Source organism: Gekko japonicus, unplaced genomic scaffold, assembly GCF_001447785.1.
Source record: "Gekko japonicus isolate JY-2015 unplaced genomic scaffold, Gekko_japonicus_V1.1 scaffold895, whole genome shotgun sequence".
NCBI classification, from domain to species: Eukaryota; Metazoa; Chordata; class Lepidosauria; order Squamata; family Gekkonidae; genus Gekko; species Gekko japonicus.
In genome coordinates, this window is record NW_015172581.1 from 312306 (window position 1) to 333387 (window position 21082).

Sequence of the window (21082 nt, forward strand, 5' to 3'; positions counted from 1 at the left end):
TTCCATTGAGCATCTTTCTCGGCATTATCCTCTCTAATCCATTCGAAGTATGGTGACCATTTTTCTTTCGTCTTCCTCTTCCTTTCTTCCCAGGTTTTCTCCTCCGTCATCAGGGAAACGATATCTGATTGGATGTATTCAAAAAGATAGTTATTCCAATTCTCCATAGTCCACTTGTTCTTGTCTTTCCATCCTAATACTATAACTGCTTTCCCAGCTAATATCATTGCCTTGAATACCTCTTGATATTTAAGTTCTACTGTCCTGCTCTTCATAGTACCTAATGTCATTAAATTGATATCTATTGGTATTGATACTCCTACTTTATCCTTTACCTTGTCCAGTATTTTCTTCCAAAACTCCTGTACTTTGGCGCATTCCCACCACATATGTGAGTACCAGCCTTTTGCCTGCTTGCAGTGCCAACAATTCGAACTAACCCCGGGTATCATGTTAGCTAATTGCGCTGGCGTCCGGTACCATTTAGTGAAGCATTTCAGCTCCATTTCTCTGAATTTATCAAATTTAATCTTTTTAATCCCCGTCATTAGTTTTTTTAAGGTTGTTTCTAAAGTTAACCCTTCTTTGTGCCATTTCTCCTGAACACTTTTAACTATGGAATCCTCGTCAGTAGTCATTCTTTTATATACCTTGCCCGCTAGACCTCTACCTGTCTTTCTCTTTTCCTTATACAGTGCTTCCGCGATTTCTTCTGGATCTCCCCTCCTCTTTTGCTGCTTGTTTTTAATTGCGTTATATAGTCCCATCAATTTCAACCAGTGCTGTTTCCCTATTGCCTCTATTATTGTTTGTAAGGGTTTAAGTTGGCCGCCTTCTCCATACATATCTTTTATTCTGAATAATCCCCTTTCTTTGAGAGCTTTCCACCAATAGGGGTCATCACTTTCCTCATATAAGCTTTCTAGTGGTGCCCAGTCAGAAGGTTTACTCAACCAACTGGGTTGCCACTTTTTCCATATTTTCAACGCTGTTCTTCTAGGTCCCACTGCTTTACCCCATGCTTTGTTCACTTCCCTCGTGAAGATGCCAACAAATCTCCCGACTCCCTTGTTTAATTCATTTTCCAGTCTAACCCATTTCTGATCTTACATCTTCTCCTATTTCTATCAATGACTTGACATTGAAAGCCTCGTAATAGCCTGTCAGATTAGGTATTCCCCATCCCATTGCATTCTGTGGGTTATATATAAACTTTTTTTGCGTCCTGGGTCTTTTGTTTCCGAATATCCATTCTCTAATTGTTCCGTTCCATTGTTCCAACTGTTGTATGTTTATTTCTAATGGGAGCGTTTGGAGTAGGTACATTATTCTGGAAATGAGAAACATTTTGGCCGTTCTTATTTTATTTGAAATACTTAAATTTTTATTTGCCCATCTTTTCATATCCTTACAGACTTTCTTCCAAGCCTTTTTAAAGTTCCCTTCGGCTGTTTTTTTTCCAATTCTTCCTAATTTCAATCCCTAAGTATTTTATTGTCTTAGCTCCTAATCCTATGTTTGTCATCCTTGCAATTTCCCTTCTTTCTACTATGCCTACATTGAAATACATAATTTCTGACTTGTCTATATTCACTCTTAGCCCTGAGTATGCTTCAAAGTCCTCCAGTATAGTTTTTATTTCTTTGATTCCCTCTTTAGGGTTTGTCATGGTTACCATTAAGTCGTCTGCGAACAGATTAATCTTTAGTTCCTCATTACCAATACGATATCCGTCTATCCTACCATTGTTCCTTACTCTTTCCGCTAATATCTCAATTCCCATGATGAATAGATACGGAGAAAGAGGGCATCCCTGCCTTACTCCTCTCTGAATATTAAACTCCCAACCGCCAAATTGGTGATAGCGGAGGGGTGGAAATCACCAAACCCGCCCTCTATAACAGGGTGGCATGATAAGCTTTGGCAGCAGTTCATTATGGCCAAAATTGCAGATTTAACACAAAGAGAGCAGCAAACAGGCACAACCACACACACGAGATATGTGAAAACATGGTCGCCGATACTACAATACATGTCAGAGGGAGGAATTCTCCCGAGCAATACTGCATATCATGATTGGCTACACTTGTGAGACTCATAATAGGTCAGGATGTACTAGAGGGATCATGCCCGTACTCTTAATAGCAGGCATTTCAAGCGGTATTAGCAACCAAATAAGAGAAACGTTATAGCACCTGTAACTGCAAGCAGCTATATTCATTGATATGTACTTTGTAACGTGTATTTTGCGGACATACTCTGTTTTTAAAACAACAATAAAATTAATTTAAAAAAAACAAAAACTCCCTTGAATGCCCTCCGTTTACTCTTACCACTGCCTTCCCTCCTTTATATACTTCTTGTATAGCATTCTTAAATCGTTCCCCTATCCCATATTCATCCATGATCTTCCAAATATACCCATGGGAAAGCGTATCGAAAGCCTTATATACATCAAGCTTAAGAAGGGCAAACTTTTGTTTTTGGCCATGTTCTATTACATTAAGGATATTTCTGATCGGATGACTTATATTCCTCCCGCTCACAAACCCATATTGGTCCCCTTTAATTAGTTTCGGTATCACCACTTTTAGTCTGTTTGCTAATATTGGACAATCATGACCTGATCAAAGAACAAATGTGAAGAAAACAGTCGTGAGAGTCTGACCCATGAATCAGGCAGTCAACAAGACTTGCAAAGAAACAGATTCCTTCAAATCATAAGAAAATCCTTGTGTAAAAATACATCAACGTTGTCTCCGGATTATATAACAACGTTTCAAAATTGGATCTTCCTCAGGAAATAGTAGCGTCGTACAAAAGCTCTCACGCTCATAAAGTGCTTTACAAAAAAATCAGGGAAAACAATACATTTAAATAGGACGCTGATCTCAAGAGGTATCCAGGCTCAAATATGCTGCTGCCTCCCTCCATTCGGATGAAATATGCCACTGACAGCTGCCCTCTGAGTGCCCCTCTGTGTACACTCACACTGTCTGCGCTCTCACTGTAATCTGTGAACAGACCTTGGGGGGGGGGAGCCCTTAAACCAGCACAGGGAGGCTGGTTTCATCAGGTTCAGCGTGAGGGAAGGGTCAACAGGAAGCGCATGGTGACTTTCTTGGCAAATGCCGGTGGGAGGGGAATGGCCTGGTAGCTGTTTCCTGTGGCAAGAGCAGCCCGTGATGGCGAGGAAGCGGGTGATGTGCCAAGGCCTTTAGTTGGTGCCGCAGTGCAGGCTGGGATACCTGCCAGGCATTGGCAGGGGAGGTGGAGGAAAGGAAGGAGGTGCTGAAACCAGGACTAAATGGTAGGATTGCCAAATCCCAGGTGGGGCCTGGCGTTCTCCTGGAATTATAGCTGATCTGCAGACTGCGGCAACCAGTTCCTCAGCTCCCCGGTCGGAGCTCCCTCCCCTCTGCAGACGTTGTTCTCCCCAGGCTGGAGCCGGCCACCCTGCATCGTTGCTCGCCAACCCACTGGCCAGAAGCTAGTTTCACTTCACACCCCCAGGCTGTTATTTGGGAGTGTCCCTCCCTGGAACAGAAGGATCTGGCCTCGTGGAACTTTTGTTCTGGAATAACACTCTTTTCGTAAGGTTCAAATCACAGCCGCCAGGTATTTGGGGTGTTCGTCAAAGAGTACCGGTTCTGTAGAAGTTGTGCTGGTTGCCCGTTGGTCTCCAGGGTCCACTCAAGGCGCTGCCCAAGCCCTTCCTGGCTCTGGCCAGAAGCACTTCGGGGCACGATGCCCCTGGTATGTAATTCCCTCCCCCTCCCAAGGTCTGGACATTATTGCCATTTATACGCCAGGCTGGGCGCCACTTCCAGGTGTGCCCTCTTGGCTGCAGCCCCCAAGCTTTGCCCAGTGAGACCTGGAGGGTCCGAGCCCTTCTTGTGTCCAGGGACATCCGGGAGGTGTGTCTGTTCATTCAAGCCTCTGATACTTGGAGGAGTGTGCCAGTCAACCATGGCTGATGGGTGGGCTCCTGGTCACAGCTGTGGGATACAGTTCTACTTACAATTCCATCTATATTGAGTCCAGTGGCACTTTTAAGGCCAGCAAAGTTTAATTCTGGATACAAGCCTTCGTGTGCTTCATACCAACTTGGCTACCCACCTGAGTCTTTCAACCGTATTATTGATTTTAGTGTTTTATTCTTTCATTCTGTAATTTTCTTTCAGAACTACTACATGCATTCTACATAAATAATAGAACCATTAGCACATGTGAGGCACTAAGATGAGGAGATCGAAAAGTGGAATGACTCCCACATGGCACAATCTGAATATCTCAGCCTTGGAACATTAAGTCTGGCTTATTTTAATGGCGGCTTGTTCTGAAATCAGGATTCAGTTCACAGATGGTCACTCACATTGCCAGGTGATGAACCTGCCAGTGTGAAATCTGAGCATGTCCCAGTGTCCACCCCATACTAGTTTTAAGATGACTTCAAGGTTTATGTGGACCATTCTGTGGCTGCCGCCAGATCCTATTGAATTCCTGGCCATGTGCCCTGTAGGTGGCAGGTGGTCCATTTCTACTCAGTCCAGCCTACACAATATTGTACAGAATCAACCTGGGCTTTTCCTTCTATACTTCTGCTTTCTCTCTTTCTGGGTACTCATGTTGGCAGCCCTCTGGACTGAATGGTAACCAGCATCACTGCCGGGGAAGAACTTAAGATTGCCTTTGAAACTGGTTGGATGGGCTGTATAGAAATAACAACCCAGCTAATTTCTGAGTTCTTAATGGCATTTCCATTTCTCTTTGCTAGTATAGATCAACAGCCAAACAGCCCAAGGTTTAAGTTTAACTTCATTGCAGATGTGGTGGAGAAGATTGCCCCTGCTGTTGTGCACATAGAACTCTTTCTCAGGTAAATTTTGTGCCTTGCATTTGATTTATTTAGTTTATGCGTTTAAATATTTATACCCGACTTTTCTCCCCAGTGGGACTCAGTGCAACTTACAACATCCTTCACCTTGCCTCCATTTTATCCTCACAACGATCTTGTGAGGTAGGTTAGGCTGAGAGAGTGTGACTGGCTCAAAGTCACCTAGCAAACGTCCCTGGCAAGAGTGAGGATTTGAGCCTGGGTCAGTACTCTTAACTACTGTGCCACACTGGCTAGATTAAGTGGATTGTAAATGTTTCAAAAAGATTGTCCATGTACTTTTGCTTGGGTACATGTCATGGATGTCAATGGGACCGCTCCAGGGTTGCCTTCCATTGCTGTCTGTCCTATTTCTGTCCGCGGGTGTGAGTGTTCCATGGGGTCTCACAGAACACTTGGATTAAACTGTGGTTGAGACACCCAGACTGTGGAAAGGCAACACAGCCCAGTTTGCTCAGATGTCTGCCCTGGAGCCTCACAGACACCCGACTGAAGGCTGCCAAAACCAGGAAGCCTTCAGCTGTGCTCCACTTGCACACGAGCATCACATCAGGCCGTATCCAGGGGGGGGGGGGGAAGCAAAAAAGTAGTTGTGGCATTTGAATGCACATCCTTGGTTCTGGCCCATACATAATTTGACCCTGCCGGCTTGTTTAGTAGGACCTGTCCTGGATATGTGTCTAGATAAAGTCTGGACAGAGACCCCCGTGCTCTCTTGGGTCTGTGCGGGTGTTCCAGGCCAAGCAAGGCCTGCTGTGGCGTGACAGGGGAAGTGTGCCGGATCTGTACCAAACAGATCAAAGAACTGCCCCTCCCCCCACCTTGCATGAAAGAATCTGCTGCTGACCTCTGGTGTGGCTGGTGACTTTGTCAACTTGCCTCGTGCTGAGAAGGAGAAGAATGGATGTATTGAAAATGTCAGGGGTTATGCGTTTTTACTTGTGCGTAGAAGCAGTAGCTGCCCTTGCCTGTGAAGAACGGAGGAGGGGCAAAGAGCAAGGCCATCCCTGAAGACCTTCTCTAGTGGGACAAAGTTACTCTCAACAACACACTCTGGCAGTGATTTGTTTATTGAGAAATAAAGATGTTCCAGGCCAGACCAGTACAGTGGCAGAATGGGGGTTCTGGCGGAAGAATCCAAAGATATAGACAGTTCAAACGAGCCCCACCCTTCAGTTACAGCCAATCACACTCCACCAGCTTCCCACCTAGCTTTTGCATGCTCTACACACACACACACACCTGTGAATATACAGTTCCTTTATCTATAACAGTGAAGATGGCACAGTTAGGCTTCAAGGTCATCCCTGACAAGGGAGGTATCTTAGGGAGAGTTACATCGCCACTACAACAGAGCTGTTCACACACTCTCCCACTCACACCCCTCCCTCAGGAATTTCCCCCCCTCTGCAGGCCCCCAACCCCCCCCCCCCAAACATGGCAAATGAGAGTTCGAGTTTGACATTGAGCATCTGCTTTGCTTGCAGAATTAGAAAGGGAACAGGGTGGTATTTTTAATGTCTGTCAAAATTATAGGCAGTTTTTACTGCATCGTGCACTGCTTCAGATACTGCTTTTTATTTCAATGTTCTCTAGTTTTGTAATCCAGTTTTGTTGGATTGTTTGCTGTATATTATACTAGCCTCTTTTGCATAGTTTTTAATTTGGTAATCTGTCTGGAGTGTCAGTGAGAAAGGCAGACTATAAATGAAGTAAGTAAGTAAATAAAAATAGGAGATGTCAAAGATCTCAACCCAAGACCACAGTGAACCTCTCTGCCAGACAGAGGTGATGTTCCGGACCTTGGTAGTCCAAGAGTCTGACTGAGGAGAAGGCAGCTCCAGGCATTTGTGGGAATCGCCAATATGGGCCTCAAATGCGCGTGAACTTCCACAACATGTCGTGATGTCCTCTTTCTGTTTACCCGTTTTAGCAGCTCTGTAATCTTTGCTGCTGCTCCAGAGCAGGAGTGGGGAATGCTGGGCAGATGCCCGGCAGGTTGGCAGGTGAGGGGCCATTCTGCGTGGCACGCAGGGCCAGTTCTGTGTCTAGGGGAAGACCCCTGAGGCACGAGGGGTACTGCTGGGGCTCAGCTTGCTCCTGGTGTCTCTGTCCAAATATAACATTCGCACACACACACACGCTTCTTCAGATGATTGCTGTGGGTTTTTTGTACTCTGGCTGAAAGAATGGCCTGCTCCTGCTCTCGAGAAGAAGGCTTTTCTTCACTTGTGTGTGTGTGGTGTGTGTGTGTGTGGAATGTAGGTGCTCCAGTCTTCCTGTCTGCTGCGCGACTGAGGAGTTCTCCCTGCTGGCTTCTTGGTGTGTGTGGAATGTAGGTGCTCCAGTTTTCCTGCCTGCTGCGTGACTGAGGAGTTCTCCCTGCTGGCTTCTTGTACAGGCACCCTCTGTTTGGCCGCAACGTCCCCCTCTCCAGCGGCTCTGGCTTCATTATGTCCGACACGGGGCTGATTGTCACCAATGCCCACGTGGTCTCCAGCAGCAGCAGCAGCAGCACCGCAACTGGGCGGCAGCAGTTGAAAGTGCAGCTCCAGAGTGGGGACACCTACGAAGCGACCATCCAGGACATTGACAAGAAGTCAGACATCGCAACCATAAAGATAAAGCCACGGGTAAGGAGCTGGGAGGAAACCCGCTCGGCGTTGGCCGAATGCTTCCTCCTTTGGCGGAAGGGGGGCTGGGCTTTTGCATGCTTTGCTTATTTGAACATGGACAGTCTTTCTCAATTAAAGTAAATGGCTACTTGGAGTGAGCCTGTCTGCAGATGTAATTTCTGCCGTGAGTACCCCAAACATGTCTGTGAAAGAGTTAGAGACAAGTGGGGTTGGCACCGCGCTGCCCAGAGCCCAGAGTGGCTTCCCCTCTCTCCTGCCAGGCGCGGGCTTTTCCTGCGTCGGGTGATGTGCCATCCTCACGCTGTGTGTTACCTTGCCTTGCCCCTCGGGCCAACGGGGTCCTGTGCAGCTCCCTTTCTTCTGGTGGTGTGGCAGCCCTTTCCCTCTTCAAAACCAGCATCCACGACGATCCTTTGAAAATGGGTCCGGGTTAAAGAATTACACTGTTCTGGTGTTTTAAAATTATATGTACGAAATACATCACAAGTGAGTTGTCTGATTTCTAAGATACAGTTGTTGGTATTGCTGTTCATTCTTTGACATTTGAATTCTGTGGTGTTGCCTGGTGAGGGCATGAAGGAGGAGCATCTGGACGGGAGGGACCAGACCAGACCCTCTGAAGCGGAACATGCGCAAAGCGGCTGGTGTCTGGATGTCCCATTCTCTAGAGCCGGGTGTCAAAGATCCGGCCCGCGGGCCAGAACGGGTCTGTCCACGGCTCTTGCCTGGCCAGCCAGGGACTGGTGCCCTTCTCAGCCCATGAGGGGGAAAGGGGTCGCAGGAGGACAAGAAGCGCCCCCTGGAGGTTTTGGAAACATGTTCTCTGTCAGGCCCTCCCCTCAGCCCCACCACTTTTGTGGCAATCGCAGGAGGGATGAGAGCTGGGGGGTGGGGATGTAGGAGAGCCGAGCTTTTACGAGTTCCCCAGTAAATCAATTGCTTTCACTGCTACAAATCAATTGCTTAATCGGGTTTGCCTGTGCCCTTAATGAAATGTATATCTCCGGTACCTGGAATTACATTTTACGGCACACGTGGCCTGGCCCGGCAAAGTGACCCTTATGCAAGATCCGGCCCTCGTAACAAATGAGTTTGTCACCTCTTTGCTTCCTCCCACTCAGAGCAATTTCAGGACCGTTTTCTCTTTACAACCACGCTGTGCCCCCTCGGCTAAGCTAAGTGGAGGCGACTCACCCAAGGCCACCTGTGGGCATCCAGACTCAGTCTCTTGACAAGCAGACTCAATGGAACCCACATGATGTGGGGCATCCCTGCTTCCGATCAGAGGAAGGTTTCCCCATGATCCCTGTTTGTGTGTATGTTTTGTGTTTTTCACATGTGCGTGTGTGTGTGTACGTGCGCAGGTGAGTGTATGTGCACCTGGAAGTCGCCATGACCTCTTTTGAATGACCCCTACTTGGGGCCTGGAGGATATTCAGAGAGGTGGCTGAATAAAGCCTGCCCCCACCTCCCGCCTCTGGTATTTCAAGGAGGTCTCCCACCCAAGTACCCTCCTGAGCTTCCGCGATCTGACGAGATTGGGCTTGCCTGGGCTATCCAGGTCAGGGCCCCATGATCCCTGTTTCCGATCCATCATTAGACTTGTCCTGTTCACGTTCATGTAAGCCATCTCTCCCCCCCCCCCAAACCTTGCAGAAAAAACTGCCTGTCCTCCTCTTGGGCCATTCTGGTGATCTGAGGCCGGGGGAGTTTGTTGTGGCCATGGGGAGCCCGTTTGCCCTGCAGAACACTGTCACCACGGGCATCGTCAGCACAGCGCAGAGGGATGGCAAGGAACTGGGCCTGCGGGATTCAGACATGGACTACGTCCAGACCGATGCCATCATCAATGTAAGTCAGAGCTCCACTGCAGAAGCGGTTCCTCTGGGTCTCACAGCTGCCTCCAGTGCCATCTTCCATGGTGTCTTCTTAGGCTCTCAGGTGGAAGGGGGGGCTGGTTCTGCTCATCTGTCAGTGCTTGAGGGAATGCCGCCTGAGCCCGCAGTAGCACTTGTGCGACAGGAGGGGGGGGGACAAAGTTCCCTCTGGATCCCCTGGGCTTTCCAGGGTCTGTGTGCAGCTGCTGGGAGAGGCAATCTGAGGATCTGAAAGGAAGCCTCACCTGTGCGCACGTGACACTCAGCCCTTCCTCTCCTTTTCAACTGATTCAGTGGAGGTGGTGGCAGTCCTGGGAAGATGCCTAGAGACAGGAATCGATTGGATGAAGCCAACAAACTGACAGGGTGGAGGGACAACAAGGACAGGGTTGTCTTCACCTTAAAGAGCAGGTTCACAGTATGGGACAGCTATTAGATCTCAGGCTGTAGGAAAAGGTGCTGGTTTCTTATGTAGAATCATAGAATTCTAGAGAGTTGGAAGGGGCCATACAGACCATCTAGTCCAACCCCCTGCCCAGTGCAGGACCAGCCTAAAGCATCTCTGACAAATATTCCTCCAGCCTTTTCTTGAAAGCTGCCAGTGAAGGGGAGCTGACCACCTCCCCAGGCAGCTGATTCCACCTTTGAACCACTCTGACTGTGAAAAAGTTCTTCCTAATATCCAGCCAATACCTTTCTGCATGTAATTTAAACCCATTGCTTTGGGTCCTATCCTCTGCAAATATTTAAAGAGAGCAATCATGTCCCCCTTCATTCTCCTCTCCTCCAAACGAAACATTCCCAAGGCCTTTCCTCGTAGGGCTCCGTCTCCAGACCCCTGATCATCCTCGTCACTCTCTTCTGCACCCTCTCGATTTGGCCCACATCCTTTGTGAAGTGAGGCCTCCAGAACTGCACACAGGACTCCAAGTGCGGCCTGACCAAGGCAGTATAAAGAGGGGCTATGACCTGCTGTGATTTCGATGCTATGGGCCTTTTAATACAACCCAAGACAGGATTGGCCTTTTTTGCATCACACTGACTGCTCATATTTAGTTTACAGTCCACTCTTACCCCAAGATCTCTTTCGCATACACTTCTCCCTAGAAACGGATCCTCCATCCAGTATTTGTGCTTGACATTGTTGTGGCCCAGATGTAATACTGTGCATTTATCTTTGTTGAATTGCATCCTGTTTGCAACTGCCCACTTCTCCAGAGTATTCAACTCTTGTTGAATTTTAACTTGATCCTCTTGGGTGTTTGCTACTCCTCCCAATTTGGTATCATCGGCAAATTTAATGAGTAACCCTTCTACACTTTCATCTAGATAATTGATAAAAATATTAAAAAGTACCTGGCACAAAACCGAGCCCTGTGACACCCCGCTGGACACCTCCCTCCAATCTGATGAAACGCCATTGACCGCCACTCTTTGGGTGCGGTCCTCTAACCAGCTCCCTCTCCACCAAACTGTCCATGAACCAGTCCAAAAGGGTACTGATCAGTAGGTCTTATCAGTTTTGCAGCCAGTCTGTAATATCCTGTAGTACGCACCTCACCCAAGATAATAGAATAATGAAATATAAAACACCTTTTAAAAATATGGCTTGCATTTTCCAGAATGGGAGTTAACATTTTCTGATGTTTGTTTTTGCAGTATGGGAATTCAGGAGGACCTCTCGTCAACCTGGTAAGAACTTACTGCATTTTGTGTTTGCATAATATGATGAAATGGTTACCTTAAAAAGCAGAATTCCAGAAGTGGTCTCAAACTGGCAGTCTCAGTAGCTTCACTTCAGTTTGGCTGCCCTTCCAGTGTGAATCAAGTGACCACTGTTCACTTATCAAAGAGTGTGGCTCTTTTCAGATGCCAACAAATCAGAACAATAAATATTCCTGCGCCACGAATCTGGGATCTGTGGATGATCCCTGGCTCTCTTTCGATTCCTGTCCAGCTCCTTGAGGCTTGGATTTTATGTCTACTGTGATGGGCTGTGGCTTCCTGAGGTCTCAGGCAGAGGGAGATCTTTCCCAGCCCTGCTCCCTGAGATGTTCTAGAGTCTGAAGAGTGTCCTCTGAACATACAGAGCATTTTTACTGATGTACACCGCCCTGAGCCCTGCTTTGCAGGGGTAAAAAGGTAAAGGTAAAGGTTCCCTTGCTTGAAAGCCAGTCGAGACCGACTCCAGGGTTGCGGTGCTCATCTCCGTTTCAAAGCCAAAGAGCCAGCGCTGTCCGAAGATGTTTCCGTGGTCATGTGGCCGGCATGACTAAACACCAAGCCGCACGGAACGCTGTTACCTTCCCACCGAAGCGGTACCTATTTATCTACTTGCAGTTTCTTGCTTTCGAACTGCTAGGTTGGCAGGCGCTGGAACTAGAGACGGGAGCTCACTCCGTCATGCGGCACACTCGGGTCTCGAACTGCTGAACTACCGACCTTCCACAGCCCACAGTTCAGCCTCTTAAAAATCTAATTTAATAAACAATAAATAAATAAATCCACTCCATACTGCGCTGCGCCAGACACCTTGGGTCATTTTTCTGATACCTCGCAGTCCCTCCCCAAAGTTTAAGATCTTTGCTACCCCTTTTGGGAAGGGTCAAGATGTTGAGTTGATGCTATTCAGCAGTCTCTATATTAGCTGAGGCATTTTATTTGCAATATTTTAAGAATGTGCCATAGGTGGAACCAAAATTGCAGTTGGTATGCTGTTTAAAGAACCAAATACCTTTATGTGGTTGTTTACCTGATGAAGTTAGTTTTGGTGCATGCTGTGCACCTATAGAATTGTATATTGTGCCTAATGGTACTCCTGTCCTTGGCAGAGATTTGTTTGTGTCGGCTAATGCCGCCATGCGGTTGCTGTGTTCTCCCTGCTCCTCCCTCCCCTGCTGGAATGCACTTCAGGTTCCCCGTTATCTCTCCTGTGGCCTTGGAGACTTGCTCGGCCACACCACTGCTTCCCACTGGGAGCTTCAGGCCGCTTTTCTGAGCGCGCTTGCTGGCTTTCACTTATTGGCTCATACCTATCAGGGGGACCTGTTGTCAGCTAGCTGCCATGTTTTACTTGTTTCCTTCCCTGACTCTGGCGCTACGGTGCATACTTGCTCGTTTGCGGCAAACAGCGATAGGGAGGCGCTCATGAGACCGTGTGAACTGGCGCTGCCAGACTGGGTTATCTGTCTAACCTTGAGACGGAGGGAGGGCTTCCGTTCCACTGTTGGTGTGAATATTTCTGCTCTCATAAGGCACAGAGACTCTCCCGTTCATTATGTAACCTCCCGCCGGGAGAATTCCCCTGCGCGCTCTTGGATTTCATTTGCTTAGCCATTTGCCTCATCCTGTTATATGTAGGTATGCATCCGCCCCCTTGTCATTCCTAACAATATACCTGTAGACCATGGCAATGGACCTGTAGTCTAATAAAGCATAATGATTCCCTGGAAATGTGTGTGGAGATTTACTTGCTGTTGAACCTGACACCTGTATGAACTGAGTATAACTGTTTGGGTTCCCGCCTAACCTATTCTTGACACGGATTGTGTTGAATGATGACCTGAGTACCTTCCTCAATAAACTGAACCTTAATAAAAGAACGTTGTTGAGTCCAAGTGACTTGGGACTCTGACAGTGTCAGGAATCCCCTTCTGTTGGCCTTTACCCCCACCTGCAAAGTTGAGCAGAGAAGAGGATCTGAATGTGCCCGTGACAACGACAGAGCAGGTGCTGACCAATGGAGAAGAGGATCTGAATGTGCCCATGACAACGACAGAGCAGGTGCTGACCAATGCTCCCTCTAAGCTGTGGAGCCTTGTGAGCAAAGATTCTACTTTGTGAGCTACTGGCATTAAAGTTGTGAGCGAGTGATTTGGCTGCTGCATAAATTAGTTTGCTTTGGGTCCATCCTTTCTGAGCCAAGACAAAAATGTGTGATCTGGAGGGTAAAAAACTGAGCTAGCTCACACTAACTCAGCTTAGAGGGAACACTGGTACTGACTACCACGGCCCCAGTCCCCACCACCATCTCAGCAAGTGTCCCAACGACCCTATCACCAGTGTCGAGAGCGGAGGGGTGTGTGGAGAGCTGGCCGCTCCAAAGCCCAAGTATTAATTCTTGGGCTGACTTCTCCACACGGACTCATGAATCATGGATGGTGACCCCGAAACCATCAGGGGGAAGCTGGTATGACTACAAACCTCCCCGAGGTCCAGAGTATAAGCGGGATCCATTGGGAGGCGAGGAGATCCGATGGGAAGAGAGGTTCTCCTGGATGGAAGCGGCGCAGGCCAAGATGAGTCAGGAGCTACAAGATGCGCTGATGGACATTTCCCAGATGGTGGCCGAGGTGGTTCAGAACGAACTGCACTTACAGCCACCTACGCCGCTGGCGGGGCCACCTACACAGGTACCTGTCCCTGCCCCGCTCCCCACGCCCCTACCTGCCCTGGTACCGGGCCCTGCGGGCTCGCCAGCGCATGCACCCATTCCATTCAGGCTTGAGCGCCCCAAAGAGCTTCTCGAGGCCACGTTCGACGGTACTCTGGAGAAGCTGGCATTTTTCATAGTGCAAGTGCAGAAATTCGTGCAGCACTGGGGCCATCTCTTCATGTCGGCAGAGCAGAGGGTCGACTACATTGCCTCTAAGCTGCGAGAGGGAGCAGCCCAAGACCAAGGCCCTGAGCTACGAGAAGTAGAAGCATTCATGTGGGCACTGCGACAGCAGTATGAAGACCCGATGGAAGGAGAGAGAGCCTGAAATCACCTCCGTACTCTGGCAGAACAGGAGGTCCGTGCGAGAGTACACAGAGGAATTCAAAAGGTATGCAGCGAAGATCCAGGGCTGGCCTGATGGGGTGTTCGCTAAACACTAGCGCCTGGGGTTACACCCCGAGATCCGGGAAACAATCCTCCGCAGCACCCACCCAGTCTCCCTGAATGCGTGGATGCGAGAAGCCGCGGATGCCGAAACCCAGATCCAGTTGATCAAGATTCACAGCACCACTGGCCACCTGAAGACGGAGTCCTCGGCCACCAAGAGCAAACCTCCCAAGCCCCAGAAGGGGGTAAGAGATCAATGCTTGCTCCAAGGGTTGTGTCTCCGATGCGGAGAGGCTGGGCATTATGCCACATCCTGCCCGGGGAACGTCATCCCACCCGGGGGAAAGGAGCCTGAAAAGAAACGCCAGGATGCTCCGCTGAAGAAGAGTTTCACTAAACCCAAGTTCCAGAGGGCACTGCAATTCGCTGTTCAGGAGGGTGAACCCACCTCTAGCAGCGAGGAGGAGGGTGAGCAGGCGGGAAATGGCAAGAGCCTGTTGTGAAAGGTGCAAAACAGCAGGTCTGAGAGCAGTCGGTGCCATGAACAGTGAGCAACTCCCCTCCCCTCTTTTTTGTGACTGTGACTCTGTTGAATCCTACATTGGGGACCCATGTGAGGGTGAGGGCTTTAATTGACTCAGGGTGTGCCAGAGACTTAATCAGTCCATTGTTGGTAACAGGGCTGGGGGCCCTAGTTGAGAGACTCCCTGAGACCATAGTGTTCACACAGATGGACGGCTCGACAATGAAAGAGCCATGTAAATTTTAGACGGTTCCACTACGAATAGGTGCGGGGGGCCACTGGGAACATCGAGCATTTGTGGTCACCCCAACAACCAGGTTCCCTGTGTTCCTGGGAAGCCCCTGGCTGCACACCCATGACCCTACATTCTGTGGGATGAGGGGAGAGTCCAATTTATCGTGCCCAAGTGTAAAACGCATGGCTGGGACCCTGGGTGGGGCTAGACACCCCCCCCCCCGATGAGCCAGTTTGCGCCTGTTTGGCACAAGAAGAGCTATCAACCATTCTGCCAGAATACCGGGATTTAGCTCGAGTATTTGAGGAAGAGGAGGCTGATGAACTACCCCCCCCATCGTAACTCTGACTGTGCTATCAAACTGCTCCCAGGCCATAAGTTGCCCAAAGGAAAGTTGTACGCAATGAGCCCTAGTGAGAAGGAGGAGCTGAGAAAGTTCATTGACAAAAACAGCCTGGGGTTTTATTCCTCTTGCCTTTTTCCCTTTCACGGCGCCCATTTTGTTCTGGAAAAAGAAGGATGGGGGCTTGCGGCTTTGCACGGACTATCGGGGGTTGAATGCAGTATTGGTTACCAATGCTTATCCTTTGCCGTTGATCAAAGACCTTTTGGTGGAGGCGGCTAAAGGGAAAATCTTCACCAAGCTCGATCTGCAGGATGCGTACTTCCGAGTGTGTATCAAAGAGGAGGATGAGTATAAAACTGCATTTAACACCCCTCTGGGTCAGTTCGAGTACCGAGTCATACCGTTTGGGCTCCAAGGGGCCCCTGGTGTATTTATGAACCTGGTCAATGAAGTGTTGCACAAGCACCTATTCAGGGGGGTCCTGCTGTTCCTAGATGACATTTTACTGTACTCCCCCACCAAGGATGCTCATGTGCAGTTGGTGAGGGAGGTACTCCAAACCTTGTACGATCATAAGCTGTTTGTAAAACTCTCCAAGTGTGAATTCAATCAGCCAGAAGTGGACTTCTTGGGCTATCACATCTCCCCCCGAGGACTAGAGATAGACCCCGCAAAGGTGCAGGATGTTCTGGGGTGGGAGGCACCTCGCACCCACTTCCAACTCCAATCCTTCTTCGGATTTGCGAACTTTTATAGAAATTTCATCTTGATCTTCGCCCAAGTTAGCTTACTCCTCAGAGACTTGTTAAAAACCAAAGGGAAGGGACCGGAGAGCACCAGACCAGGGGCAAAGCTGGAATGGACCCCTGAGTGTCAGGAGGCATTTGATAAACTTAAGACCCTGTTCACCTCCGAGCCCATGCTGGCCCTTCCTGACAAGAACAAGAAATTCATGGTCCAAGTCGATGCATTGGATGTGGCCATGGGAGGGGCGATCTTGCAAGGGGGGGATGGCAAGCTGCATCCCTTGGCGTATGTGTCCCGGAAATTCACCGCGACTGAATGCAATTGGGCAGTATGGGACAAGGAAGCAGCAGCCATCAAGCTCGCCCTTTCCACTTGGAGACATTAGTTGGAGGGCACCTGGGTGCCATTCGAAGTTTGGACTGATCACAAAAACCTGGAGGTGTTGTGCACCCCTCACAACTTAAATGCCAAGCAATTGCAATGGGCCAATTTAATTTCTAAGTTTTGTTTCACCTTGCACCACTTCCCGGGTAAAGCCAACTCCCTTGTTGATGCTCTTTCACACCTCTCCCAACACGACAGCCAGAGGGAGGAAGTTGTAGACTCAATGTTCACTCCCACCCAGCTGGGAGGGGCGGTCCTCACTCGGAGTCGGATCAAAGCTGAGAGGGAGAAGAGTGCGGGGGATTAGGAATACTGCCTCCGCCTTCTCTGACTGTCAGAAGGTGAAGTCAGATGGCACCCTCGTGAAAAAAGACAATGGTTGCTAGTACAAGGGATCACGGTTATTCGTTCCCATCTCCCTATGGGGAAAAGTTATGCACTCAGCACATGGTTCCAAACTGGCTGGGCATTGCGGGTACTTGAAAACTCTCCAACTGTTGCAGCGGCAGTTTTGGTGACCTGGCATGCGGAAAGATGTGTCTGTATATGTACAGTCATGTCAAACCTGTATTATGTGCAAACCCCGGCCAGGAAAGCCCCTGGGACTGCTTCAACCCTTGCCTACCCTGAGTCCTCCATGGGAAGTTATTTCAATGGACTTTATCACAGATCTGCTGCCCAGTAAGGGGGAAACGGTTGTGTGGGTGGTGGTAGATCTGTTCTCGAAACAGGCTCATTTCATCCTGTTTAGGCAGCTACCCACCGCAAAGGTATTGGCCAAGATGTTTATGCACCACATTGTGAAACTGCACTCTCTACTTGCAAAGGTTATATCAGACAGGGGGGTGCAATTCGGGGCCAGATTCTGGAAGGGTCTCATGGACTTGTTGGGGGTGTAACAGGGGCTCAGCAGCGCCTATCACCCAGAGACTGACGGCCAAACGGAACGGGTGAACCAGATCTTAGAACAGTTTTTGAGGTGCTTCACCAACTATCGGCAAGATGATTGGGTGGACCTACTACTGTATGCAGAGTACTGTTACAATAACACTGTACTTTCCTCCACAGGGCTGTCCCCTTTCAAAGCATTGTTTGGGTATGAGGGGGCCCTGTTGCCTTTCCTCCAGGGACAAGCGGGGAGCCTGGGGGCGAAGTGCAGACTTAGTGGAAAACCCTTTGTGACACCTGGCCTGTGATCAGCACTTCGAAGTGGCCCAGATACTGGACTCTAAGTTGAAATGGGGAAAAGTGTTTTATCTTGTGGAGTGGGTGGATTTCAGACCAGCTCACTGGGAGTGGGTGGAGGTTTCCCATGTCAGTGCCCCTAAGCTTGTACATGCTTTCCATTGCCTGTTTCCCCTTAAGCTCGGCGGGGGGGGGGAGGGTTTTTTGGGGGCAGAATGTCGGCTAATGCTGCCATAGGGTTGCTGTGTTCTCCCTGCTCCTCCCTCCCCTGCTGGAATGTGCTTCAAGTTTCCCCGTTATCTCTGCTGTGGCCTTGGAGACTCGCTCGGCCGCATCGCTGCTTCCCGCTGGGAGCTTCAGCCGTTTTTCTGATCCATTTTGCTTTCGCTTATTGGCTCATATCTATCAGGGGGACCTGTATGAACTATAACTGTTTGGGTTCCCGCCTAACCCCCCATTCCTGACACAGATTGTGTCAAATGATGACCTGAGTACATTCTTCAATAAACTGAACCTTAATAAAGAACGTTGTTGAGTCTGAGTGACTTGGGACTCTGACAGTTTGCTGCGTTGAAATTGATGGTGGTAGATGGATGTATTGTGGCTCCCCAATTAGATGTTGAATCATCACAGAGGTAGTTTCACCTGTGAGTGGGGATAATTCTATACAGGAAGTTGGTTGTGCAAAGGAATTTATCCATAAGGTAAAGGTGAAGTCTATTGTGGTCCCTGTGCCATAGAAGTTACGAATCGGGTTGCCATTTGCGGTGAGAAATGCTGTGTTGGAGGAGCTTAAGAAATTGGTGCAGAAGAATATTACTGAAGAGGTTGATTCATTGGAATGGGTTTCACCCATAGCTGTGTTAAGGAAGAAAGATGGAAGCATATGTCTTTGTGTAGATCTAAGAGAACCAAATAGAGCCATTGTGGTTGATAGCCACCCATTGCCACATATAGAAGAATATAGAAGAAGTGTTTTCTGGATTAGTAGGGTCAAAAATGTTTTCTGCTCATTATTTGCAGAGTGCGTATTGTCAAGTTGTATTGCATGAAGAGAGTAGAGATCTCACAGCATTTATTACACATGACGGATTGTTCCAATTTAAACGTGTTCCATATGGGTTGGCTTCGGGTTGGCTTTACATGGAAAAATGTAAATTTAGGCAGACAGAATTTTCCTTTTTGGGACATATTGTCTCTTCAGCTGAGTTAAAACCTGATTAGATCATATTTAAGCAATTTTACAGGCGTCACCTCTAATTGACTTACAAGATTTTCATTCTTTTTTGGATTTGATTGCATGGTATGCAAAGTTTATTCCTAATTATGCTTCAGTGGAAATGCAAATTTTGTATGGTCACCTGTGGCTCAAGCCAGTTTTGATACTGTAAAAGATTTGATTGTTCATAGTCCAACTTTGGCATTGTTTGAAACAACATTGCCTATAATTGTGACAACTGATGTTTCTGAATATGGATTAGGAGCTGTGGTGACTCAGCTCCATGAGGGAAGGTGGAAAGGATGGTTGCATTTATGTCAAGAACACTCTGGTTGAGAGGAAGTATTCTGTTGTTGAAAAGGAAGCACTTGCATATGTTTGGGTCACAGAAAAGTGGAGTACTTACTTGTGGAGCCATGCATCTTAATTATGTACTGACCATAGTCCCCTGACAACGTTGTTGACATCAAAAGGATTGGGAAGGACAGGGAAACGAAGTGCTAGGTAGTCAGTGCAGTTGCTTTCTTTTACTTATGAGATGGAATAGGGAAGGGCAGGGAAACAAAGTGCTAGGTAGTCAGTGCGGTTGCTTTCTTTTACTTATGAGATGGAAATAAGCCGGGAACAGAAAATGTGAGAGCCAATTGTTTGTCTCAGCTGGTGTTGGCATCCTCAGACATTGTCAAACCATGCTTCACTTCGCTTCACATAGTTTGCCATAGACGTTGGGTGGAGGGGAATTCCTTAGGTGGGGGGAATGAGTGTGGGGTGTGTGAGTGCTCTATTTTAGATGGCGGAACCTTTTTCTCAAGTGCACCTCTCTCTGGTTCACAGGGAGACGTCCTTGAAGCTCTCAGTGCCAGCTTGTGTAGTAGCTAATGGGATCGTATATTCCCATGGGAAGGGGGGGGTAGAGCCTGGCTGCATGACATGACGTATGTGTGGGCCTTAGGAGGGGTTACAGTTTGAACTTTCTATATCTATGCATGTACCCGCCAAAATGCTTTAGAACTGACACAGTACTATTCATGCCTGGAACTTGCTTAACTCAATAAAGCTTTTCACTGTCAAAGACAGTGTGCTTGAGAGTGACTGGACCAGGGAGTCTGACAGACATTTTGTCAGAAGAGGATGTAGAAGTTGTTGCACCTCTCTCAGGTTTCCCAGTTGCAGCTAAACAGGAGAAATTCCAAGCTGCATGTTTCATGTGCCCAATCCAGCAGAAATTAAGGGGATTTTTGATGAATAAATGGCCTAATAATATAAAGATAATTGATTCAGAGTTGTTGCCTTGCTTTAGAGTGTGTGATGAGCTTTCATTACAAAATGGTTGTACAGTTTGGTGTAGTGGTTAAGTACGCGGACTCTAATCTGGGAGAGCCGGGTTCGATTCCCCACTCCTCCACTTGCACCTGGCTGGATGACCTTGGGCAAGCCATATTTCTGATAAGAGCTGTTCTTGAAAAAGAGCCATTTCTGTCAGAGCTCTCTCAGCCCCACCTCCCTCACAGGGTGTCTGTTGTGGGGAGGGGAAGGGAAAGGAGTTTGTAAGCCATTCTGAGACACCTTTGGGTAGTAAAGGGCGGGGTATAAATCAAAACTCTTCTTCTCTTCTTCTTCTTCTCTACATGTCAATTACTTGTTCCAGAAGAGTTGCAGCCTACCTTTATGCACCTTGCCCCATGATACACATCACATTTTACATACATAAACCTTTATTGGCATAACACAGCAACAAGAAGGGCAGTGAAACAATTAGAAAAATAAATAAACAAATTAATAAGTCATGGCAAATTACACCAAGCTGCCCCAACAAAGTATCATTTTGAAACCTCTCAGAAATAATATACTCAGTAAAGATTATAACAATTCTAAAGAACATAGGGGAGTTAAGACTTATATGCTCTTACCCTAAGCTTCCAGACATAGGCTAAGAATTTGGCAACAGACAAAGTAATTCCGAGAACTTATTAGACAATAAAATTTTAAGATCATTGTCAGTCGGATTCCCTGTGGTAGGTAAATGGGGACTAATCAGATGGCTACGCATAGTAGAATATTGGGGGCAACGTAGAAGGATATGAGCAACTGAATCTGGTTCACTATGGAGGCAATTACAGGTTCTGTCCCTATAGGGGATACCCCTATATCTGCCTAAGACAACAGCGGAGGGGAAAAGATTGAATCTCACTAACATAAAAACCTGCC

The 21082-nt window shown here is 48.0% G+C and overlaps 1 protein-coding gene across 1 annotated transcript in view; it reads left to right on the forward strand.

Annotated features, from left to right (window-relative positions):
- Positions 1-3969: 3969 nt before the first annotated feature.
- HTRA3 (HtrA serine peptidase 3) overlaps positions 3970-21082 on the forward strand; it is a 38364-nt gene continuing 21251 nt past the window's right edge. Inside the window, exons 1-5 of the mRNA XM_015421453.1 lie at positions 3970-3980; positions 4778-4879; positions 7299-7530; positions 9190-9384; positions 11070-11102. Of these exons, the coding sequence (XP_015276939.1) occupies positions 3970-3980; positions 4778-4879; positions 7299-7530; positions 9190-9384; positions 11070-11102 (573 nt within the window). The remainder of the gene's footprint in view (positions 3981-4777; positions 4880-7298; positions 7531-9189; positions 9385-11069; positions 11103-21082) is intronic.